At 34.8% G+C, this 23,676-nt stretch overlaps 1 protein-coding gene and 1 pseudogene across 1 annotated transcript in view; one reads left to right on the top strand and one right to left on the bottom strand.

The window, feature by feature from the left end:
- Window positions 1–4,187: 4,187 nt before the first annotated feature.
- Window positions 4,188–23,676, top strand: part of AQR (aquarius intron-binding spliceosomal factor) — an 85,915-nt gene continuing 66,426 nt past the window's right edge. The window contains exons 1-7 of the mRNA XM_016139606.2: window positions 4,188–4,474; window positions 9,114–9,170; window positions 11,232–11,272; window positions 16,387–16,422; window positions 19,340–19,460; window positions 21,451–21,591; window positions 23,268–23,336. Of these exons, the coding sequence (XP_015995092.2) occupies window positions 4,400–4,474; window positions 9,114–9,170; window positions 11,232–11,272; window positions 16,387–16,422; window positions 19,340–19,460; window positions 21,451–21,591; window positions 23,268–23,336 (540 nt within the window). The 5' untranslated portion in view covers window positions 4,188–4,399. The remainder of the gene's footprint in view (window positions 4,475–9,113; window positions 9,171–11,231; window positions 11,273–16,386; window positions 16,423–19,339; window positions 19,461–21,450; window positions 21,592–23,267; window positions 23,337–23,676) is intronic.
- Window positions 7,873–7,991, bottom strand: LOC118601414 (annotated as a pseudogene).

Here is a 23,676-nt window from a genome sequence, read left to right as displayed (position 1 = left end):
TTTTCCTTGCTCTCTTTCCCCTCCTGGGAACTTCAACAATAGTCCCTTCTTTTTATTGGGATCTTTAGTTTTTTCCCTCTCTATCAGTTCCTTTTTTCTGCCTGGAAAAGAGAATTTCACATGTTCCCTACTCCATTATTGTTTTGGCTGTAACTGATGATCAACTGACTCAAACTGCTTTAGCAATAAAGGCCTCTGTTGGTTTACATGACTTGAAGTCCATCAACTAAAACAAGCTCTAGAGTTGTTAAATCACATAGTTGAATCAACTCTTGTTCCTTTCATTGGCTCTGTCTTTTATAATGACAAGGGTATTTCCCTTGTGTTTTTTGGATGTTTTGTTTACAATCGGGACCACATGCTTCCTTCACAAGGGTAATGAGGGACGAGGAGTGAGAGAGGTCCAGAAACTTTCATGAGAACAAAGGGCAACTTTCCTAGCGGCGTACAAGCAAACCTTACTCTCCGACCTGCCAGAATTGCTTCATAGGCCCCGTTCTGAACAAACCACTAACACAGGAGATAGAATTACCTGGAGCTGGAGCTGGAGCTGGAGCTGAGGCTCAGCTTCCTTTCCTTTAGGCGCATGGTTTCCTGATGATGATATGGATACTGGTCAAATTCAAAGTTGTGTTTGGAAAGAAGGGAGGATTTGATAGGCAATCAATGATTTCCACTGCACTTAGTTTTAAAAAGCAACTTTATTTTATCTTTTTCTTTATGTAGTTGCTGTTATATTTTGTTCTTTGCCTTTTATGGTCAAAGTTGTTGAAAAGTCACTTTACACCTCCTTGCTCCATTGCCTCTTCAATCACTAACTTCTTAGCCCTAGTCTTTTCCTCACCACCTCTTGGGACCTGCTCTTTTAGTGATCATTGTAGTGGCCATTGCTAGTTGCAACCACACCTCTCCTTCACTGTGTCTCAGCCAGCTAGTCTGGGCAGGACTGACCTTAATCTCAGATTCAGAAACCGGTCATGATCAGTCTAAGTCTATCAGAATATTCATATCTCCCTTTCTGTCATGACCATTCAGTGATGAGTAACTGAAGTCTAACTCAGTCAATGCACAGCGTTACCTCAGCCAGAGTAATTGGCTCAGGAGTGAGCCCGCCCCCTAATTGGTCTAATCAGAGGGAAACCTTATAGTCATTTCAATGATCGAGGGAGGAGAAGTGAGTGTAAGAAAGCTTTCTCCAATTTAGTACCATGACAGATCCTAGTCTGGTGATGAAGTCACAACAGGGTGAATTGGGAGGGGCAAGAAAAGCAGAGCCGAAAGAAGCATTGAGAAATGGAGCAGGAAGCCTGATCAAACTTCCTGAAGCCTAACTTATCTCTAGACTTTTTATTTATATCTATAGATTTCCCTTATTTTAAATCTGATTTGAATTAAAATTTTCTTACAACAAAGAAACCCCAATTAATAATGGCCATGAATGGTTTCCTAACTGCCAAACCCATTGACTTTTTTGAAGTTCTTGTCCTCTTAGCTTTCTTTGAAGCATGTGACACTATTGATGATCTTGGCTTTTGAAACTCTTTTTTCTTGATTACCTGCCTCCTTTGCTTTCTCTCTTTTTATTTACAAAACATTATAGAAGACTCATAAAACGAAGGAAAAATAATAAAACACAATTTCAGAATGTCAAAACTCATCAGTCAAAAACTTGGCTAAGAGAAGTGACCTGTAAAGGAGAGAAAGGAAGGAAGAGAGAATTGAAAGAGAGAAAGAAAGATATAATACTGCATTTTGTCATGAATCCACTAGGTATTACAAATGAGAACCTCTCACACAGATCACTAGAAAGCTACATGATCCGAGGCTAATTGGCTTAATATCCTCTTGGCAACAGGATTATAAGACAAATTATAAATTTAATATGTAAGATGGAAACATAAATGCTATTACCACCGAGATCTTCTCCTGCTACCTCAGACTGTCCCTCTATAAATGGAATCATCTTTCCTTTTAAAACCTACTCTACCTTCAGACTTCTCTATTGTGCTTTATGATTCCACTATTTTTTCAATTACTTAAGATAAATTTCTCTTTATTCTATCTTTTCAGTGTCTTCCATATTTATACCTTTCTCTTCAGTTTTACTCCCAGAATCCAAATTTGGGCTTTTTTACTTTTACCTTAGATTTGCAATAACCTCCCAACTGGTATTCACATTCCCATATTACCTATTTGAACCCAACTAATATACTACTGAAAAGTCATCTTCCAAAAGTAGATTTCCAATCAACGATTTCCCATTGCCTTCCACATTAAATATAGTTTGCTTTTTCTAACTTTCAAGGCTTTTGATATTGCTCATTCCTATTATTCTTCCCTGCACGACTTATTTTCACGACTTTATCCGTGCTGTGACTATACTAGAAATATTGTCCCTAATGTTTTTGCTTATCTAAATCTTATCTACTTCAAGACACATCATAAAAGCTATTCATAATATTTTTTTACATCTAGTTTTGTAGACTATATTTGTAAATATGATATCAATAGATATTGTTATATATTCAAAATCTCTTGCATCTATAATTATGATCATACAAATTTTCATTTCTGGCTCTGTAAACAAACTTGATACAATAGTTTGTAGAAGGAAAAAGGATTCCACATTTAATTTCCATATTGACAGACCTTTTTTTCTTTCACGGATGTTTATTTTAAAACAGGTTATAGATGTTTTAAAAGATCCAAAACTTAAAAAGGGGAATAAAATAAAATGTACTGAGACAACACTGTAAAATGTAGTGGAGGAATATTATTATTTTGAGATATATGATAAAAAAAAAAGTAAGGAGTAAAGATAAAGAGACATTTTTGGGGTGAAGAGGAGGGAAATTTAGAGAACACATTGTATTAGTTTTACTCACTCCTGTTCTCCCCTCCCCCAGTCTCTCTGCTCCCTAGAGACAGTGTTAATGAGTTTGTTGCCTGTATCCATGCAAGGAAAGTTTATTAGAGATATATGTTTAATTTATGTATGGATTTGTGAATGGTAGAGGTGTACATTCAAACTCAGTAATAAGAAAACAATCAATTCAGTTAAAAAGGGGGGGAAAACCCAAAAACTGAACAGAGGCTTTACCAAAGAACATTTGTGGATGGCAAATAAGCACATGAACAGATTCTCATTATTAGTCATTAGGGAAATACAAATCAAAGCCACAATCAGATATAACACATAAGTATTAGCATAGGTAAAATTAAAAAGACTGACTATACTAAGTGTTGGTGAGGAAGAAGAAGAACTGGAAGTCTCGTATGCTACTGGTGTGAGAATATAAAATTGTACTACTACTTTGGAAAACTAGAAGTTTCTTAAAAAATTAAACATACCATATGACCCAGCCATTTTACTCCTAAGATATTTACTTGAGAAAGGAAAGTATATGCTTATATTAAAACATATATACACAAATGCTCCTAGAGCTTTATTTATAATAGTCAAAAACTGGAAACACTCCACAGATCATTCATCCACAAATGAGCAGATTGACAGACTATGGTATACCTGTAAAATAGAATACTACTCGGCAACAAAAAGAAATAAACCAATACATGCATCAACATGGACGAATCTCAGAATCATTATGTTTAGTGAAAGAAGCAAAAAGGTACATACTGTATTATTTCATTTATATAAAATTATGGTAAAAGTAAGCTAATCTATACATTCATAGTGAGAGAAAGCAGTGATTGACTGAGAATAGGTGGGTAGGAGTGATGAAAGAGACGGACTGTAAAAGAGCAGCAGGACACTTTTAGGTTCGTTGGATGTGGTTATTATCACGATTTGGGTGATGGTTTCACAGATGTATAACTAAGTAAAACCGGATCGAATTTTACAGTCTAAATTTGTGCAGTTCGTTATGTTAACTTTTATCTCCAGGAATCTATTAAAAATGGTTAAAACCAAGCCCCTCATTTTCGGTCTGTTTTTTTTTTTTTCGCTACTGCTTTTTTTAAGGTCGAACGAAACTTTAAGTCTCCCGCTTCCCCATTCCCATTCCACCCTCAACCCCACCTGGAGAAACCCTCAGCGAACTCCTGTTTACTAGGCTGAGACGTCAGTCAGCCTACTAGCAGTTTTCTCGAGCTTCCCGCTAGGTGGAGCCAGTGGGAAAGGCGAAGCCCTTGCCTCTCTAGCTCAGACTTAACGCCTGCACAGACTTCCGGTCCTTTTGCGCGCCGCTTCCGGGGGGTTGTATGGGTTGCTGTACGAGTTCTTCATGGGATTGTGAAGCCTGAAGATATCCAGGCCTGCGGGTTCTTGCTTCAAGGGGTTAGGCAGCCGCAGCCACCCCGTAGGGGAAGTGCGTCGGGTTCACCACTGCGCGGAGCGGTCCTTTTTTTCTTTCCACTGAAGCGGAGAAAGAGTGCTGCCATGGCGGCCCCTGCTCAGCCCAAGAAAATCGTGGCCCCTACGGTGTCCCAGATCAACGCGGAGTTCGTGACCCAGGTGCGATCGGGCGAGTCTGGTGTGTGTGAAGGGGTGATGACGTCCAGGCCTTGAGGCCTGGGGGTGGGATTTTCCTTGGGATTGGGAGCACTCAGGAGGCGTTCGATCATGTGTAGGCCACTGTGCTAGGTGCTCGGGATGCCATGGGGAGAGAAGCTATCCTGCCCAGAGGAGTTCAACGTTCCAGGGAAGATAGAAGAAAGCTACTATGAGAGTTTTACTGTAGTAGAGTCTGTCTCGGGAGCGATGGATTCACAGAAGAAGGAACACACCAGTCTGCCTTAGATTGTAAAGGTTTCTTAGCAGAGGTGATGGTGAACTCACGCTTGAGAGAGCAATAGGATTTTTCTTAGCAGTAGTGTAACCTAGATTTTTTAGAGGAGTGACGAGAATCTGAGGAGACAACGAACAGCTAGCTCCAAATAGATACATCTATAAGGAGAATAGCCCTGTGGTTTGAGAGCGTTCATTTAGAATCTGTTTACTGTATTGCATTGTGAACTGCGGTTGCCTTTGAATAGGGAAACAATCCTGTAGCCCTCAACATTCCTGATCCTTATTTGTTGCTTTGGGTATTGGATAAGAGTCTAAGTAGCTCAGTGAAGAAGTTATTGCCCCACCTGCTTCTTTCTTTGGTCCCTGGCCCAGCGGATTTGCCAGAGCAGAAATCTTGTATTCATTTTGATTACTTCCTTTCCCTTAACCTCCACATTTCTGCATTCTAAATAATTTCTTAAATCTGGCTGCGTCTCCACACCTCTGTATCTTAAACCAGGTTGCCATTGATTGATGCCTGGACCCAGGTGTCCTAACCTTTCTTCTTAACTCTTGCTCTCCTCCAGTCCATTCTTCATATTGCTGTCAGAGTGATTGTACACAAATGAATCATTACTTACCTTCTTCAAATCTTTTGAGTTCTAATTGTCCTTAAGATAATGCCTGGAATCCTTCAGAGTGTCATGTGATCTAGTCTGTGCTTATATCAGGGTTCCTTTCTCTTTTCAATTCCTAACTGTGTCTTAGCCATACTGAACTGTTATTTGAATATGCCATGGCTATCTATCACCTCCTGGCCTGTCGACATTGTTCCCTCTGCTTGGAATCCTATTTTCCCCCCTCATTTCCCCCCTCTTTTCTTTCTGTGGTTAATTCACTATCATTCATCTTCATTACTTTGGAGAGGCTTTTCCTGACCATTTAGATTTGATCTTTTTTTTCCCCTATACACTGCATTTTTGGGGTAAAAGTCATTTATTAGTTTCCTTCACTCATGGAGCTTATATTTTAGAGGGATGAGCCAGACAAATGAACAGTATAGCTTCAGATGGTGATAAGTGCTATCAGGAATATGAAACTGTGTTGTGACAGTGACGGGGGTGGGATATATGAAAGGCAGCCAGGAAGGTCCTCTCTGAGGTGACGTTTGAGCTAAGACCTGAATGAAAAAAAGAGCCAGTTTTGGAAATAGCAGAAAAAAGTCCAGGGAGTAGAAAGTATAAATGCCTTATAATATGAAGTAAAGAAGGCCAGGATGGCGAACATAAGAAGTAAGTGGGAGAATGGTATGAAATGAAGACAGAGAGTATGTAGGAAACAGATCATATACAGTCTTGGAGGCAGAGGTAAAAAGTTTGGATTTTATTCTATTCTAAATACAGTAGATTTTCATTGCAATTCAGTGAATAATATTTTAGAAAGAGCACCATGGCTAATATGTGGAAATTGAGGGTAGGAGAGCAAAAGTAGTAATAGTCCATTTAGTCTGGGTAAGAGATGATGGTGGCCTCTACTATTAAAGATGAAAATAGACTGATATAATCTGAAACTAGTGGCAATAGAGCTTGATAGTTGATTGTGGAGAGACAAATGAAGAGACAGATCAAGCATAGCTTGACCAACTTGGTGAATGATTTGGATATTTACTGAGATAAGGAAGACTGGGAAAGGAGAAGATTTAGTGGGAAATGTCAAGATTTCTGTTTGGGGCATGTTGAGTGTGAGATGCCTAGTAGACATTCAATCAGAGCAGTCGACTATGAGTCTAAAGCACCTTGGGAAGATCTGGGTTTGAATATAAATTTGTGGGCTATTGACCCGAGGTGATATTTAAAACTGTAGGATTGACTGAGATGTCTTAGAGAATGTTGTTTGTAAACATATAATATTTATTTTATTCTGGTTTAAATTGTGAGAGCTGAGACTTGGTACTGTCTGCTTTATTCCCTTTGTACTTCCAGCACCCAGCATTGTACTAGGCACGTACTATGTGATGAGTAAGTGTTTGCTGAAAGAATAGATGAATGAATAAACATACAAGGGCATTAGGGCGTAGTGGGAGGAATGAATGCTCTCAGAAATCTTGGGCCATGGTAGCAAACATTAACACTGAATAATTGCAAGGTACTGTTTTTGGCTCCTCTAGGCTGCAAAGATAAATGAATTGTGATCCTGGTCTTCAGGGAGTTCACAGTCAGTGGAAGGAGACTTCAAGAGACTTAAAGAACTCGTCAAAGTTCAGTGTGATAAATGCCATAATAGTGATGTGAGAGTAGTACTTTGAGAACAGAATTTAAAAAGATTATGTTTGTCTAAGGAAAGAATTTCCAGAAAGAATTTTCTCGTTGAGAAAATGTCATTTGAAATGGACTTCGAAACATAAATAGGAAGGTGGAGAAATGGGTTTTGTAGGTAGAGGGGACATCTTGGACTTAGTTGGTCATCATCTTCTTCCTCCTCCTCAGCACCTGGCATGCCTGACCAGAGAAGGTGCTTTCTAATTATTATCGAATGAATGAGATGTAGATTCAATCTTATCAGATCTGTGAACTTTGTGATCTCACTGTTTTATGCTACTGTATGTTTATTTTCTTTTTGTCTTTCAGTAAGATTTGTTTTGAACAGTTTATGCTTTCATAGCTATACTAAGTGGAGAATGGGAGTAGTTTCTGTTTTGTGTGAGACTAGAGAGTGTGGAGGAGGGCGATATATTCCTGGTGGTAGAGGTGTCTGAAGGGTCACAGGTTAGAACCCAAAGAAAAGGAGTAACTCAGAAAAAAAGAGACATGATAGATGTTTAATAAATCTTTGCTAGATCTTTAAAGAAGTAGAGATGAAAATAGATCAGATTCAATTCTCTTAAGGGTATGTTGTAAGAAAAAGATGGCTGAGCTTGTGTGATGCCCACAGGGAGCAGGATGAGGAAATGAGAATGCCACAGAATAATTGGGGGTAAAGTAAGTATTTTCTTTTGGGTTGGAGTGTGATTGATAATTTGAGAAAGTGTCATATGAGTGGCCCATTATTGTAATTTTTTTTTTTTTTAAGTGAGGCAACCCTTGGTTGACCTCACAGATTGCAAAGACCTTGTCAGCTTACAATCCCTTATTTTTTATTTTTTACGCCTACAGCACCTGGTCTTCGTAGGTAATCTCCCATCCAAGTACTAACCAGGCCCAACCCTGCTTAGCTTCCAAGATCAGACGGGATGAGTCTTGTTCAGGGTGGCATGGCTGTAGACCATTACTGTAATGTTTTTGAGATTTTCTCAGAGCCAGTGTCCTCACTGCTTGGGAGGCTGTTTGTGTTGACTGGTAGATACTTAGCTTTGGTAGCAAAGAAAACAGAAGTCCCATTTCCTAAGTGTTCCAATTAAGCAGGCAGGAAAGATAAATGAGCAATCAAATAATTAACACAGAAAGATAAGACTATAATAGAGTTATTTACTAAATGAAGAAAAGAATCAGTTGTCAGCGCCAGGTAGGGTTGAAGAAAACCTGATAGAAGAGGTAACATTTCCTATTTTACTTAATTTGTCCATGCAGCCATGCTTGCATCCATCAGCTATTATTTCAGTGCCTCTAATATGACTGTGCAAATTAACCTTTTTATAAATATATTGAGTCTTTGTGATTGCCAGTTTTTTGTCTTTCAAGAGATTCTAGTTTAGATTCTTTAATACACACACACACACACACACACACACACACCCACACACACCCAATAAGACCATGTCCTTTTTTGAATGTTACACAACTCATCTAAGTATCTTGTGACATTGTATGTGTTTTTAAAATTCACAGTTTCCAGATAAAACCTCATCTGCTAAAATATAACCTATCAATTCTTATTCTCTGCAATAACCCACTGATAGGCTGTTGTTTTTATGTTTTGTTATGTATGGATATGTACCAGTCATTTAAAGAATTGTTTTACAAATAAACATTCGTGAAGTTTTTGTTTATGGATTTTAGTACTGGCTCAATTCTTAACTAATTGTAATCTTGGGCAGCTTACTTAATCTTTCTTGACGTGGCTTTCCTTATCTTTGTGCTAAAGATGTGTGACTGTAGTTATTAACTTCACTCTGTTGTTACCCCGGCGGTGGTTAAAAAGTATGTTGTTGTTATTATTTTTTTTTTAATCACAGCAGGGTGCAGTGCAGGGCATTAATGACATTTAGTGGCTTGGGGCAAAGGCTACGTGAACTGGACTGCAGGCACATTTAGAAGGTTTAGTTACTCACTCCCCCAGTGCCAGAAGTGCCCTGTTAAGAAACAGCTTGTCACGGAATAATCTTAGTCTTTTAGCTCTACAGTGGTATGAACCTATGACTTATTGTTTATACTGTTTACTTTTACAGTTAGCATGTAAATACTGGGCTCCCCACATCAAGAAAAAATCACCTTTTGATATAAAGGTAAGTATTTTTGGTTTGCAACATACTCTTTGAATAGGTATGCGCTTTGTATCTATTTTAAGAGCTATTTCAACAAAACCTTACAAAATTTTTAAGTTAAAACTATAGTTATCAAATTATCAACTAATTACTCGTGTTAGAAAATTTGGAAGATGCAAAAGTTACCCAGAGGTAACTTCTACTATCATTTTGTTGAATTTCCTTCAAGCGTTAAAAAACATGTTTGTGGATTTTTCTATTTCAGGTTTTTAGATTGTTTTTAATTTATCGTTATTATAAATGACTATGTAATGCATATCTTTGCAAATACGCAGAAATTTTCCAATAATTTTTTGACAGTTCATTGAGAATAGAATCTGTTGTTTTTTATTTTTCGGTTGATGAACTGAGATAAAGATCTGTAATAATGGTGGAAGAAGTAGAAGTTGATTAGTGTAGAGGATTAAATGACTAAGGACCAGTGATATTGAAATAAGGGAATGGAATTTGGTTCACTTGATGCAATTTAGAAAAATGAAAAAATTTCTAAATATAGGATTAATTCTCATTGAAATAAGTTCTTAAAGAAAGTTCTTTAAATAAAATAGAGCTGACATCTTGCATTTCATTTAACAAGTAATGAAGACTTATTTTAAGCTCTGCCATTATGAATTGAATTGTGATGCTTTAGGCAGCCTTAGTAAAACTGGATTTAACTCCAAATTTCTTACATCATTTGAGCTTAAATGTTTTATATATAAATATATTTTGTTTTGCCAGCAATCCCATTTTATTCATCAGGAGGATATTCATAAAAATAACATATATTAATTAGTCTTAATTATCAGCAGAATTGCTCTCTTACTATATGCTGTTTGTATATGTGTTTTGTATGTTCAGTCTGGGGGTTCCTAGGACCATTTTTCATTTAAAACATATCTTGATGACACTGCTAGATTTAGCCGAACCTAATTAGATTAAGGTTTTTAGAGATTTATAAGATCATATTAGTTAACGTTGGTGATAATTCTAGATGAATCTCTGTATGCCTTTTTAGAAGTTTACTAGAGGTTGGTATTTAAAGATTATGGTGCCCTTTGTATTATTATTTAATTTGAATTTTGTTAAAGAGAAAAGCAATAACAGAAAACTTTATATAAATTGAATGACTTGTTTGCCTCATAGTCTTCCTCCACTACTCACATTTATTTGACAAATATACTTTGAGCAATTAAAAGACATTATTGTTACCATAAAATTTTACTGTATTAAAACACTTCTTAATTTTATAGTACAATTTTTTTTACTGTTATCACTAGCACTACTATTATTTCTACTACTGAAAACTATTAAAAGCTCACCATGCACCAGGACTTGTACTAAATTCTTTACATGCCTTGTCTTAATACTATGGGGTACTTAGTATTGTTAGGTAGTTTTTGTGGATTGGAATACTGAGCCTTATAGTGGTCAGAAACTTTCAAGGTTCTAGCCGTCAGCAGTGAAAGTGGATGGTTTGAACCAGGCTTCTAACTCCAGATCCTGAATTCTTAAGTATTATACCATCCTGCTCACCCTAACACAAATAAGTGGAAATTGATAGGCTTTATCTTATATATTTGGAAAACAGGATGTAACAGTTAGCATTTGCTTCTGTTATGTCCTTACACCTTTTATTTATTTTCTTTCTGCCTTTTGAAAGCACTTTGTTTTGACTCTTAGATGGAGTCTGATAATATTTATGCACTTTAAAATTAAATTTTCAAATTTTCTTGATCTTAGGAACTTTTATTTTCCCTAGAAATAATATGAACACATCATCTTAATGATTCTAGGACTCTTTATATAGATATATTTTATTATTTATCTTTTTTCTACTACTTTGCTTTCTGTTATTTCACACTTTGAGGAATGTAATGGGATTATGAAAAATCTCTTAAGTGTTATTTCAATAAGCAGTAATATTTGATAGCTTTCCTAAACCAAATTGTTTTGTGTAATCTCAGTAATTAAAAACTATCAACTCAGGGTCTGAAAAAAAGTTGTTTGAGATATTAAACATTTTTATATTTTTAATAACAGGTCATTGAAGAGATATATGAGAAAGAGATTGTCAAATCAAGGTAGGAATGAGTTTACTTTTCATACATAGGCATTAGATGGGACTAACTTGGGTCTCATCCGAACTTCTAAACTAAATGTGATCATAACAGAATTTTCTTTTCTTTTTCGATTTCGCTCGTCAGGGAGATTGGTGACTAGGGAACTATATCTAGCTGCTGAAGAGTCATAAGATATTTCTTTGCTTTTTAATTCTTGACTCAGAAGGATTAAAACCTTAGGGTTTAGTTTGTTTTGAAGGAATCGAAGGATGGTAAATATGGAGAGTTAAATTTCATTTTAACTAATACTAATTTTCTTATCATTTCCTGACAAATCTTAAAAATATTATTTAAGTATTATAAAATAATAATCAAATACACAATAATAAAATATGTATTTTATACATAATATAAAAAGTATATAATAAAATTATTTTGAAATATCTATAGAATGGGGAAAATTTAATAAATGTTCTTTCCTATTAATCCTCAGTTTACACACACACACATACATACATACATACATACACACACACACACACATACACACACACATATTCCAGTTCTGCCCTACCACCACACTGGATTTCTTTTTTTAAACAGGAAAGAGTTTATGCTCTACGAACCATTTTACATTGTGCCTCCCTCCCCCCCCCCAAACAATGTATCTTGGGCATATTTCCATATCTGCACCTGTAGACATATATAGCCAGTGATATTTTTAAAAGATAATTTTGACTAAATGTTTTAATATGACATAGAAGCATTATGTTTTGTATGTCACGGGCCTTATAAAATCTCAGATTTGATATTTTTCAGGTGTCTTGAGTTTTAGGAGGTAAATTTTACTAAATACTGTAAAGGCAAATCCATGGCAATGTCAGAATAAGAGGCTAGTTGTTTTGTTTTAGTAATTAGTAAGCCTGTAGAAGTAGGCAGAGCCACCATGTTAAGACTTTTTTTTTTTAATTCGAAGAGCAATGAGAACCCTGGAAAGCTAGTGAAGAATTGTAAGCATAAAAGAATTTGGAGGAGGCAAGAGGTAGGAAATTAGTTAGGTGAGTGTTATAATAGGGAAGTCCAGGATAATGGTGGTTTGGACTAGCATGGTAAGTTGGGATGGAGAGGAGTTGCCAGTTTGAGAGAGAGAGAAATAAAGAGATGGTTGTTGGCGGTGGGGTGAGTGAGGAAAGGGAAGGAAACACTGATGACTCCCAAGTTTTTGAGTTAGGTTATTAGGTGATTAAAGGTTCCATTGCTGACTTTTACTGTTGTTGTTGGGATGGGAGTAGGTGTAGGTCATTAGTCCACTTTTGGAAATGTTGGATTTTAGCTGCTAAAGAGCCATGCATATGGAGATGAAAATAAGCAGTTGGGTATCTAGGTGTAGAGCTCACAAGAGAGGACTGGGTTGAGCCTACTTTGTATCAACCACCATTTCAGTGCTGAGGATGTAGCAGTGAACATGGCAGATAGTCTCTGTTCATGGAGACTAACCTTCTAGTTCTTGTCCAGACACAAAAAAATATACAGATATGTAATGCCAGCAGGTAGTAAGTGCTATGAATCAAAATGTGTTTAGAATATAGTGACAAAGGCTACTATTTTGGATTGATGAGACAAAAATCCTCTCTGAAGATATGACATTTGAGTGGACGCATAATGTATGACTTGTTGGTCTAAGGGTGGATGTGAATAAAATTGCCAGAAGAAACTTAAGTAAAGATGAGTGGGTAGGTAAATTCTAGCATCCTTTTTTTTTAAAAAGGCTTTACCAACCCAAAAGTCATCTAGAAAATTCGGAACTAGTTTTCTGTTTCTTTTCAGAACAGGCTTTCACTCCAGCGGATTGTAATTGCTTTTTTTTTTGTGGTCTTTTTGATCTAAACATTTGTTTTAGTATTTCTTCCTTAAAGATAATTTTTATATAACTAATAACTAAAAGCTGCCAATGGTTTTTATTATACAGACTTGGCTACCTTATTATTAATTGCATAAAGAGGTATGACTGTTATTGGCTGGCCTCATTTAGACATTATGGCACTCTTAACACCAATTTTCTTATATTGTAAACATTTTAAAATATTTGAATAAAAGTGAAATGCTTGCATTCTGCCCCCAAATCTCAAAGTTCAAAAAGTAAAATGTACTTTTAATAGCCCATAAACTAAAGTATCTAAAAATTTAAATGGTTGCTTTTTTTAGACTAGTGCCTGTGAAAGTTCTGTTGCTAAGTTATGTGCTCATAGCATCTTCATCACTGAAAAATGGCTTAATGTAAGATTTGTTAACTTGTTTGTAGCCTATCAAAATAGGCAGTTTATAGCCATAAGACACTCTCAAATATTATACATTAAGGTTCTTGTAATACACATTTTTTTTTTACAAATCAACTCTATTTCCTTAGGAGGCATTTGGGAATTAAATCAATAATTTCTTAACATTCTTGTGGTATAAGTGATCATTTCTAGGAGTTCAAAATTGGATAGGCCTTAAAATGCCATACTGACCAATCACCCCTGTATTGTGTGGTATATTACACAATTGATTCATATTCGCTATCTTTACCTTATCAAATTTGGCAAGCTTAACATATTTTTACGTTTGATTTTAAAATATTGAAAGTAACTGTTACTTCTTGAGTGCTTACTGTTTGCCAAATTCTGTTCTATGCACTTTTCAGATAATGGCTCATTTATCCTCGCAACAACCCTATGATAGTCACTGTTATCTTCATTTTATGGATGAGGAAACCAAGGTACAGAGAGGCAGGTAACCAGCCCCAAATGTTTCCCAGTAGTTAGAGGCAGAGCCAGGTATTAAAGCTTGTTTCTGACTTTTATCTAATACTCTGTTCTTAAATAGGACAGATTAGGATGCTGAACTAGTACATTTTGGTGTGATTATTAATAGTTATGAATCCATCTAAGTGGTTTTTATGCTGCAATAAAAAAGGATGATTTATAGAGCAGTTTACTTTTCCCAGTGTTTATATGTTCTTCAAAATGGTTAAACCCCTTCACTAGGAAATAGAAAAAGGCATAAAACACATGTATATAGCCTTCTGAGTTATTATAATTCATAACCACCACCAAGGTCAAAAAAACACAAAAACATAGCATCCCAGAAACCCTTTCATGTGCCTTTGCTTTACCATTTTAATATGTAAGTATGTAAATATGAACACTGTAGTTTAGTTTTGCTTGTTTTCGGACTTTAATAAATAGAACCACATAGTGTGTACTTTTGTGGCTGGTTTCTTTTACTCACAATTATTATTTTTTAATTGTCTGTTTAATAATAAATCTGGAAGTAGGTAGTTCAGAAGTTCATAATGTCAGGGCCTTTCTCACCATTTAGCAATCTTTTTGGCTTTCTCTGTGTGGTCGCAGGGGTACTCCCATAGCTCCAGACCTCATGTTTTCACACAACCCTATCCCAAGAGAGGAAGCAGAGGGCAATGATAACATTGCCTGCTCCTTCTACTCTTTTCCTTATCAAATTTAAGGAGCCAGTTAACAATACAGTTAATGGATCCAATTTATTGTACATTAATTACCCAACTTTAGGAGGATTTAATGAAATCCTTGTGTTAAATCCTTAGCACAGAATCAGGCACAAAGCATGCTCTTAGTAAATCTTGGTAACTTAAATAACCATCCCCAAATCCTTTAAATTATTTGTCATTTTTACTTGTAACTTTTTATCTTTAAATATCTTTTGTCATAATGTCTAGTTGTAGACTCTGTTTCAAAGTTTATTGGCAGAAGTATAAAACTCCAATTTTAATGAATGCCACCAAGATTACTAGAAGAGAAATATATTTTTCAGAGTGCTTTTACTTTAGCTTGGTCTAGCAAGACCAATTTTCACTACTCCAGTCATTCCCTCTTCCCCCAAATTGGCCAGTCTACCTCTTTTGTACATGAGGAAACAGAGTACCAGAATATTTAAAAGATGGTGACTGAGTCATGACTAGAATAGTGATCTATCTCACGAACCAAGATTTTCATTTTTTCATCAATGAGATTCTATTTGTGGCTGCAGAAATGAAGGGTTCAGTTATGTACATAGGGGCACTCAGTGGATTCTGTTGTTCAACATGCAGTTAAAAGTGTTATGTCTGCTGCCGGAAATCTAAAGTGTGTCACACAAGCTATCGTATCTTCTCAGTGGACTGGCTGGCTGTAGAAGTCACTACCTTGGCAATGTTCTAACTTTGTACTTTGCACAAAAAAATCTTCACTTCTTTTTCACTAGAGTTCTGTGACATTGTTTACTCAGCGAAACTATTTGAGAGATCAGAAAATAATGGAATAGGATTTTGACAAGATAATGGCCTCTTAGGATATTAGAAATTCATAATGCATATGCATTTCATTTGTAAAGCTAGAGGCTGTATTATCCAATGTCAGTGTTCTGGTCTGACCACTTTCTAATATAAGTATGATAAAACTAAATTAGTGGACATTTGGCCCTCCCTTTGGAGAGATACCCTGTCACTACAGGATGGTTTATTCATATAAATCAAAGTACTTCGATTAAAAAAAAAAAGATGCAATAGAGATATCCGATATTCTCACCACAATTTTATAATATTTCAAACTTAATGTTAAGACTACAAAGCAAGTGAATAGTCTGATTCCTAAGATTGTGATGTAGATACATATATCTTTTGTGATTATAGAAGGGCATGACTTCAGAATGTTTTCATTTGAATATTAAATGAAAGAATGGTTGTCAGTGTTTAAGGAATTGAGACTGGCTAGTTTTTGGCAGTTGAAATTCAGTATTGTGAATATTAATGAATAATTGTGTTTTGATCACAATTATTTGGCTTATGAATCTTCGTTATATCCTAGTATATCATGGTACTGATTATGTTTGTTATATGAGTACTGTATTATTTCACTTGTTAATGTTTTTATGCAATTTTTAAAAATAAACTACCCTGAAACAAAACACAAACCAAGAAACATAACAGCAAAATTAGCTTTCATCAGTGCATGTATATATATGATTATTCTAATATGTGAGTCAATATTAAAACAAGGTTCCAAAATACATCTGCATTAATAACTCTGAAAAGCTTATATTCTCTATTTAAATATTTTTATATATTTTTATATTTTTAGGTTTGCCATCAGAAAGATAATGCTGTTGGAATTTAGGTGAGTTAAAGGGCTACACTTTTCCTCCTGTAACTACCTGGTCTTACGTCTAGAAAAAATATGAGTGAAGAATCTGATGCTGAACATGAGCTGATGGGACAGAATGCAGCTTTGCAGATGTGTTGCCTGAATCCTGCATTACATTTCATTGCAGTAAATGGTCTTAGTATATTTTTTCCTAGCAAGTTTATGAGACATCTATTTATCATAATGCATTTCCACTATTTACATACATGCATATAACTAAACAGGACCTCTGTCTTCTAGAAATGCAAAGGCTTTGACAAGATAAGATTATTTATTTTTCCTAATAACTGTTCCAAAGGAAATAAATTTATATGATGCTTAAAAAAAGGGTATACTTGATGACATTAAAGATGACAACATGATTTAACTTGTGACTAAATTTTCTGTACATTTCTGTGAGTAGTAAAAATAGTTCTAAGTTTTTGAAGATTAATATTTTTGTGATTTGCTTATTTTGGAATATGTGTATGATAGACTTTGTTTTCAAAGATAATGCTCCATTGTCGGTATAACTAGTATTTTAAGTTGTGTTTCACTAATTAAGATAGTGCATCTGAGCAATTTCTGAACTCTTACTTGGTTCCTCTAGTGATCAGTGGGAGTAAATTGGAGCACATTCTACAGCCATTGTTTTCCTTCCAAGCTAAGTTGTTATTACAAAGGCAGCCTTGTTGTGACCTAGCCCCTTATAACAAATATTTCAGACAGAAAAGAATGTATAATTTTCAGATTACAAAAGTAGATTAGATTATATTACAAGCAGGTGTGGCCAGTAGGCTGGAATTAAAAGCCAGGGTTGTTGTTAATATCTAATATTTGCCATTTATTGAATGCATGCCTTATCCTAGCATTTTAAACATTCTATATGCAGAGCACTCACATTAACCCTGCAAAGTCAGTGTTATACTTTCTGTTTAGTGGAGGAATAAACCAAGATCAAAGAGATTAATTTGTTGAAGGTAATGCAGTTCAGTAATTGGCAGAGCTAGGATGCCACTGTCTGATGCCAAAACTCATTTTTCTGCTCCTCCACAGTATCTTGAGGTTTGGTCTGCATCAGAAGTCAGAGTCTGTGTATTAACAGCTATTAACTTCCCCTACACTGATTTGGTCTTCACAAAAAAAAAAAATGGCATGAAGGAGTTCTTATCATTTTACAGAGAGAAATTAAAGTTTATAGTTATGAATTAACAAATAAGTTAAATGAATATCTACTATATCCTAAGAACTATGTTGTCATTGAATACTTGATCTCATTTAATCCTCTAAATAACTCCAGTAAGATATTTCTTATTTATAGAGGAGAACACTGAGGTTAGAAATTGGACCCATCTGGCCCTTAAATGAATGTAACCTTTCCATCATCATCTTTCAAGAAGACAGAAAAAAAATTGAGATAATGCTGTTATACAGTTAGGCTAGAACCAGAACTCTGTGGTTCTGGCAAAATCAGATAACAAGAGCATTGCAGGAACCGAAGGAGAAAGCAACAGAATAGATTGAAGGCACCAATGACAGTGAATGATTTTTAATAACTGAAAATATGGGTTGTTACTTCTCAGGAACTTTTATGTAATTTCTGTGTGAGAATGCAAATTTTGAACAGTGGAACTACAGAGCAACAAAGACAGTGAAGATCTTAAAATCTGGTGGAGAAAAAGACATTACCCAAAAAGGAAGAAGGAGGAATAAATTGATTGTAGACTTCTCAATTATAATAATAGAGAAGATAATAGAATGAATCTAGCACATAGAGAAAATAATTATAAACCTAGAAAGAATTCTATGACCAGCTAAACTGTCATGAAATATTTTTTTCAGATACATTAATGCTAACAAACTATTGTTGACAGAAGTTCTGAAGGACATAATTCAGGAAAAAGGAATTTAAACTTGTAAGAAGGGATTGAGAGAACACTCTAGTCTCTAACTTGAAGCCTTTTCATCATTATTTTGGGTAAAATACTACGTATCCAGTTTCCTTGGTTCTTGGAAATTAAGTCAGAAGGCTTGCTAAAGAAAGACCTATAGAAATGCCATTGCGAGTAAAGCTTTGAAGCATAAGAGGAAGTAGAAAAATTATAGCGCATAGCAGAATCTATAAAATGCTTAAATCGGTGTGTGTACACATGCATTTGTAAGTTATTAAAAAGTTATGCATGTGGAGTGATTTAAAATAGGAACAGGAAGTCCTGATTTTTCATTAGTGCCTAAGACTACAGCCCAGTGCAGTAATTGAAGTTTATAACTACCCTGAAATGGCTAAGTTATGTTTTAGATATCAGAAATAAGTAATTTGTTTAGGAATATTTTCACCAGGGTCTCAAAATAAGAATTTTGGCTTCTTGGGAGAAAATGCTTGTTATCTTGAAAACTGATTTATGTTGAATACCTTAATAAATTCCACTAAGGGTTACAAAGCCTCTTTTTAATATTAAGTCTCTTTCTTCTTTCTGAAAGTCATTTGTTCCTGATATGAGTTAATGTCAATTTCTCAGATACATTTACCTATGAAACTGCCCATCATATGATTTTGTTTTAGAGCTGATATTTGTCAGATTTTTTAAATTTTTTATTTCACGAAGTGCTTTAGACAAGGGCATATCCATTGTTCTGATAGTGATAATTATGTATGTCAGTAACCTTTGATGTTTTCCTATTTGAAAAATAAGAATCTTACTCTCCAAAGCCACATGTACTATATACATAAGTTTGTAGTAGGTAGCAGTGACCTAGAATATAGATAAATTTGTGAAGGATTCTCAAATTATAAATATAGATATTCAAAATATTCTCAGAAAGTTGTAAATAATTATGCTTTTTCAGCCGAATGACATCTCACAATTGATAGTAACTAATGAAATATTCTATGCCTTTTCACTCTTGACAGCCAGTACCTTGAAAATTACCTCTGGATGAATTATTCTCCACAAGTGTCCAGCAAGGCCTACTTAATGTCAATCTGTTGTATGGTAAATGAGAAGTTCAGAGAAAATGTCCCTGCATGGGAGGTAACAGTTTTAATTATTTCATAGTTTTCATACTGTGCTCACTTAAGCTATTACAGAGTAGCAGAACTTTTTACTGATAATAAATAATGCTTTTAGAACAGAACTTTACCTAATAGTAAAGTAAATGTTGAGAAAAAGAATAGATATGTGAAAAGTAATATTAGATTTTTTTGGGTTTCAATATTTTCTTCAAACTAACAATATTATTTGAAAAATTGTGACTGTGGAGCTGTTTTTTTGTTTTGTGCTTAAAACGAAAAATGTGTTGGATTATTATAAAGACTTTTATATGAGATAAAGTAAAATTTATATTAATAAGATAATGCTCAAATGAGAAAATATTTTTCAGTGCCTTATTTCACAACTGGGGGCATGTATTTATAGTTTTACATTAATAAAGTATTATTTCCAAAGCTAAAACATGTTTATATTGTAAAGCAGTTTTCTCTTTGTGTCTGATTTGGGATCTGTTTTCCCTTTTTTGAAATTTCTAATCAATCGTTATTGTCTGATTGTACTTAATGTAATAGAGGTTTGGTCAGTAGAGGTCCAAAGTCTAGGTTTTCTTTGGTCACCATAAAATGGTCAGTTCATCAAAAAAGGGTTTCTTCCCTTCTAGTTATACTTTTTTAAATGAAGAAAAGGCATGGATACTTGTCATTTCTTTTGAGGGGATGGTCTCCAAAGTGAAAAGGTGTTAGGTTCTTTAAGATAAAACCATCGTCACTTTTTCGAACATTCATTAAGTGGCTACCATTTTGTGGTGGATTAGAGCCCAAAGTAAAATATGGGCCTTGTGCCTTATTGAGATATCTTAAGTATTTCTTGAAGTTGCCTCAAAGTACTACTATAAGTCTTTTGAGCCAGGGAATGACCTAATTAGTTTGCATGTTATAAAGACTTTGGTGATTAGGGCTTGGAGAAGAGAAATGAGTAAAGGTTAAGTGAAGTGGTTATATACAGATTTAGAAAGTAGAATCGATTGGATTTGTAATTGAAATGGTATTAGGGAAGGGTATTATTTTTAATAGCCTTCCTGGCTTGGGCAACCGAATAAAAAAAAAATGATAATGCCATTTACCAAGATAGGTAAAAGGATTGAGAAATACTTCAGAGGTTTAGAGGATACAAAATTGTTGACTTGAATTTTGGATTTACAGAGTTTAAGTTGTCTTTGGAATATCTAGATGAACTTGTCTAGTAGATAGGAATCTAAAGATTAGAGCTAAGGAGAGAAATCTGGATTTGTATGTGGAATTATTAGCATAGGGTAGTTGAGTAATGGGAGGCAGAGAAGAAGAATGAAGTAGAACCGAAGGAGCACGATCATATAAGTGACAAAGGAAGAGGAGCCTTCAACACATTGAAAAGGAATTGGGTTTGGTAGGACTCCACTGAAGTTGACAGCTCTTAACAGCTTCAGGGGAGTGCTCTGGTTGGAAGCTTATCTGAGAGAAATGAATGGAAACAACTAGTATAGACCACTCGTCTGTGAGAGATGTGGCAGAAACTAGATGGGGAGATAGATCAAAGAGAGGCTTGAATATATTTACGTTATTTCTACTTTTTTAAAAACATTATTTACATGTTAAGAGTAAAGGAAATGTAAAATAGGAGAGGCTGTCCTTGAGATTCATTAGAGTGGGAGCACTATAAATTTTGCTAAGGATGTTTCTTTTGTTTAAATCAAAAGAATTAAAACATTTTAGATACTTAATAAGACAACAAAGCCTGTGCTAATTACAGGTAAAATCCACAGAAGAAAAAAAGAAAAGAATAAAAGCCATTATTTTATTAGCCAAAGATTTCTGCAACTCTCACTTAGTCCTACGAGAAATCTGTATTTGACCATTAATATAATTAAGCCAATTATCTTTTTGTAATTATTTGGTTTTGTTAACTCCTAAAAGGTCTACCAGTGGTTGTTTAAGGGAGAAAAAAGAGGCAGGCTAGCCATTTCAAAATGAATGTTTATTCTATCTCTTTTCAGACTTTTAAGAAGAAGCCGGACCACTTCCCATTCTTTTTTAAGTGTATCTTGAAAGCGGCATTGGCTGAAACTGACGGAGAATTTTCACTCCATGAACAGACTGTCTTATTGCTTTTTCTTGATCACTGCTTCAATAGTTTGGTAATTTTACTTTATCTTTTGGGATAACTTTCAAATTTTCTTGCTTTTTAAGTTGAAGTAAATGAGATTACTCCTATAGCCAACTCTTCATTCATAGTACTGGAGAATGAGGATAATGCTAACAGCTTAATTTTAGCCACTTTTCAATAAACCATTTTAAAAGATCTGTTTGCTTTTTAATAGATTTGGACTTGATTTCTCCTTTTTTCCAGTAGATTCCCAGAAAAATGGTAATGAGAACTGAAATTCTCCAAGGTAGAGCAGCATTGCAGCATTAAGTCTGGTTAATAGGAACTTTGAGTAATGAGATCTGTGCAGTAAAGCTACACACAAAAACAGTTTCATTACTTTTTAGTGATACTTCATGCACAGGCTGGCAAGTCAGCAGGAGAGTTGTTTTGAGTCGATTGATTGTGAATGATCTTTGAAAATCTCTTGGGTTATTTATGATACGTTTTTTATCTTTCATAAGATTATCTTCTAAAAAATTAAATATTTAATGTAATTAATATTTTATTTGTGCTTCCCAACTGTGGTTATCTGAAGGTATATACCTATTTATTTAAAGATAAGTGCTTCTGAATTGATAGTGCACTTAGATCCCTGCAAGAGAATGCATCAGGTTCGTTCTTATCCTGAAGACTGAATGTTGATAGATGGATGGTTATTACCTGTTTCCATGTACAACCTCGCATGGAACTCATAAAGGCATAAAATTGGGATTTATAATGCCACCATTGGATGCCACTGTTGCCTCTAACATTTATTAAACTAAACAAAGCAAATGTAAACATAAATAGATGTGATTTCTTATTAAATATTGAAAAGAAACAAGATTTAATGAGTATTAGTTTGGTGCTAGGTTTAATTAACTTGAAAGCTAGCTTATTGAAATGCATTATTGTTCTCAATATGCTGTCACATCTTGTTATTTTAGGTAGTTAAGTTCTATAAAGAAGCTGTGAAAATTGAATTAGCTAAACTTGAACCATTGCTCCTGGGGAAAACATAGGATTAGGTTCGGCAAGCCTCTGGTCACAACATTAAGCAGTCAATACATGACCTTGGTTTATGTATGTTTCTGTTTAGAGACACCTTATATAATATGTAGCGTTGATTCATTAATGTTGAATTCATGGCCAGCGGCACTATAACTTATGTCTGAATGAATCTTATCTAACACACGTATTTTCTCTGTTAGATATATCATACATAGCCTTGTTGAGCCCAGGAACACTAGACAGCACTTCAAGCCTTGTGCTCGGGGGTCATTTTTAATAGCAAAACACCACAAAAGTGTGAAAAAAGCACTAAATAGACCATGAAAAGGACACTTCTTTATAGGAGAGCTGACACAGGTATAGCTGGAAATACGCATGTTGGACAATTCATATTTTTTGTTGCTCTGTGCTGTCTGTGAAAGACCGTGAAAGCATCAAGAATATTGAATATGGGGTTACAAATAACATTTTTATGAGTAGGTGAATTCACAAATACAGAATTTACAAATTATGAGGATTAACTTTATCTTTTAAAAAAACTGTTAAACTTCTTTATATCAAAATATTAATTTGGTGGTATATTTCCCTCACCCCCAGGAAGTGTGCTTCTTATGTAAAAACTTAGGTTAAAATGCTGGTGTGTTTATAAACTTGTTTTCTTCATACTTTAAACAGGAGGTGGACTTGATACGAAGTCAAGTACAGCAGCTTATCTCCCTCCCAATGTGGATGGGCTTACAGCCTGTAAGTATCTTAATTTCAGAAACTTATGTGTTTGTATGTTATAAGTGGAACATGGTTTTAGACTTGTAGCTTTAATATGGATATAAAATGGTAGCTAAAAATCCCTTTTCCTGCTTAAAAACTTTATCTAATTTTCCTATGCGTAACTTAATTATAGATATAGTTTTTCAGTTTTAAAGTTTTTATATGCAAGCTAATATACATTTCACCTCATTTCAGTGTTATGGGGTCAAATAAAGTAATATCTATTGATCGGGCTCATAGAGAAGGGGGTTAATTTAGCAAACTATGGTTATTATGTACGTCTTTGGATGAGACTCAGTGCAGAATTGAATTGTTA

Source organism: Rousettus aegyptiacus, unplaced genomic scaffold, assembly GCF_014176215.1.
Source record: "Rousettus aegyptiacus isolate mRouAeg1 unplaced genomic scaffold, mRouAeg1.p scaffold_m13_p_3, whole genome shotgun sequence".
Lineage (NCBI taxonomy): Eukaryota > Metazoa > Chordata > Mammalia > Chiroptera > Pteropodidae > Rousettus > Rousettus aegyptiacus.
Note: the sequence above shows the minus strand (reverse complement) of the source record. Positions and strands in the feature narration are given on the sequence as shown.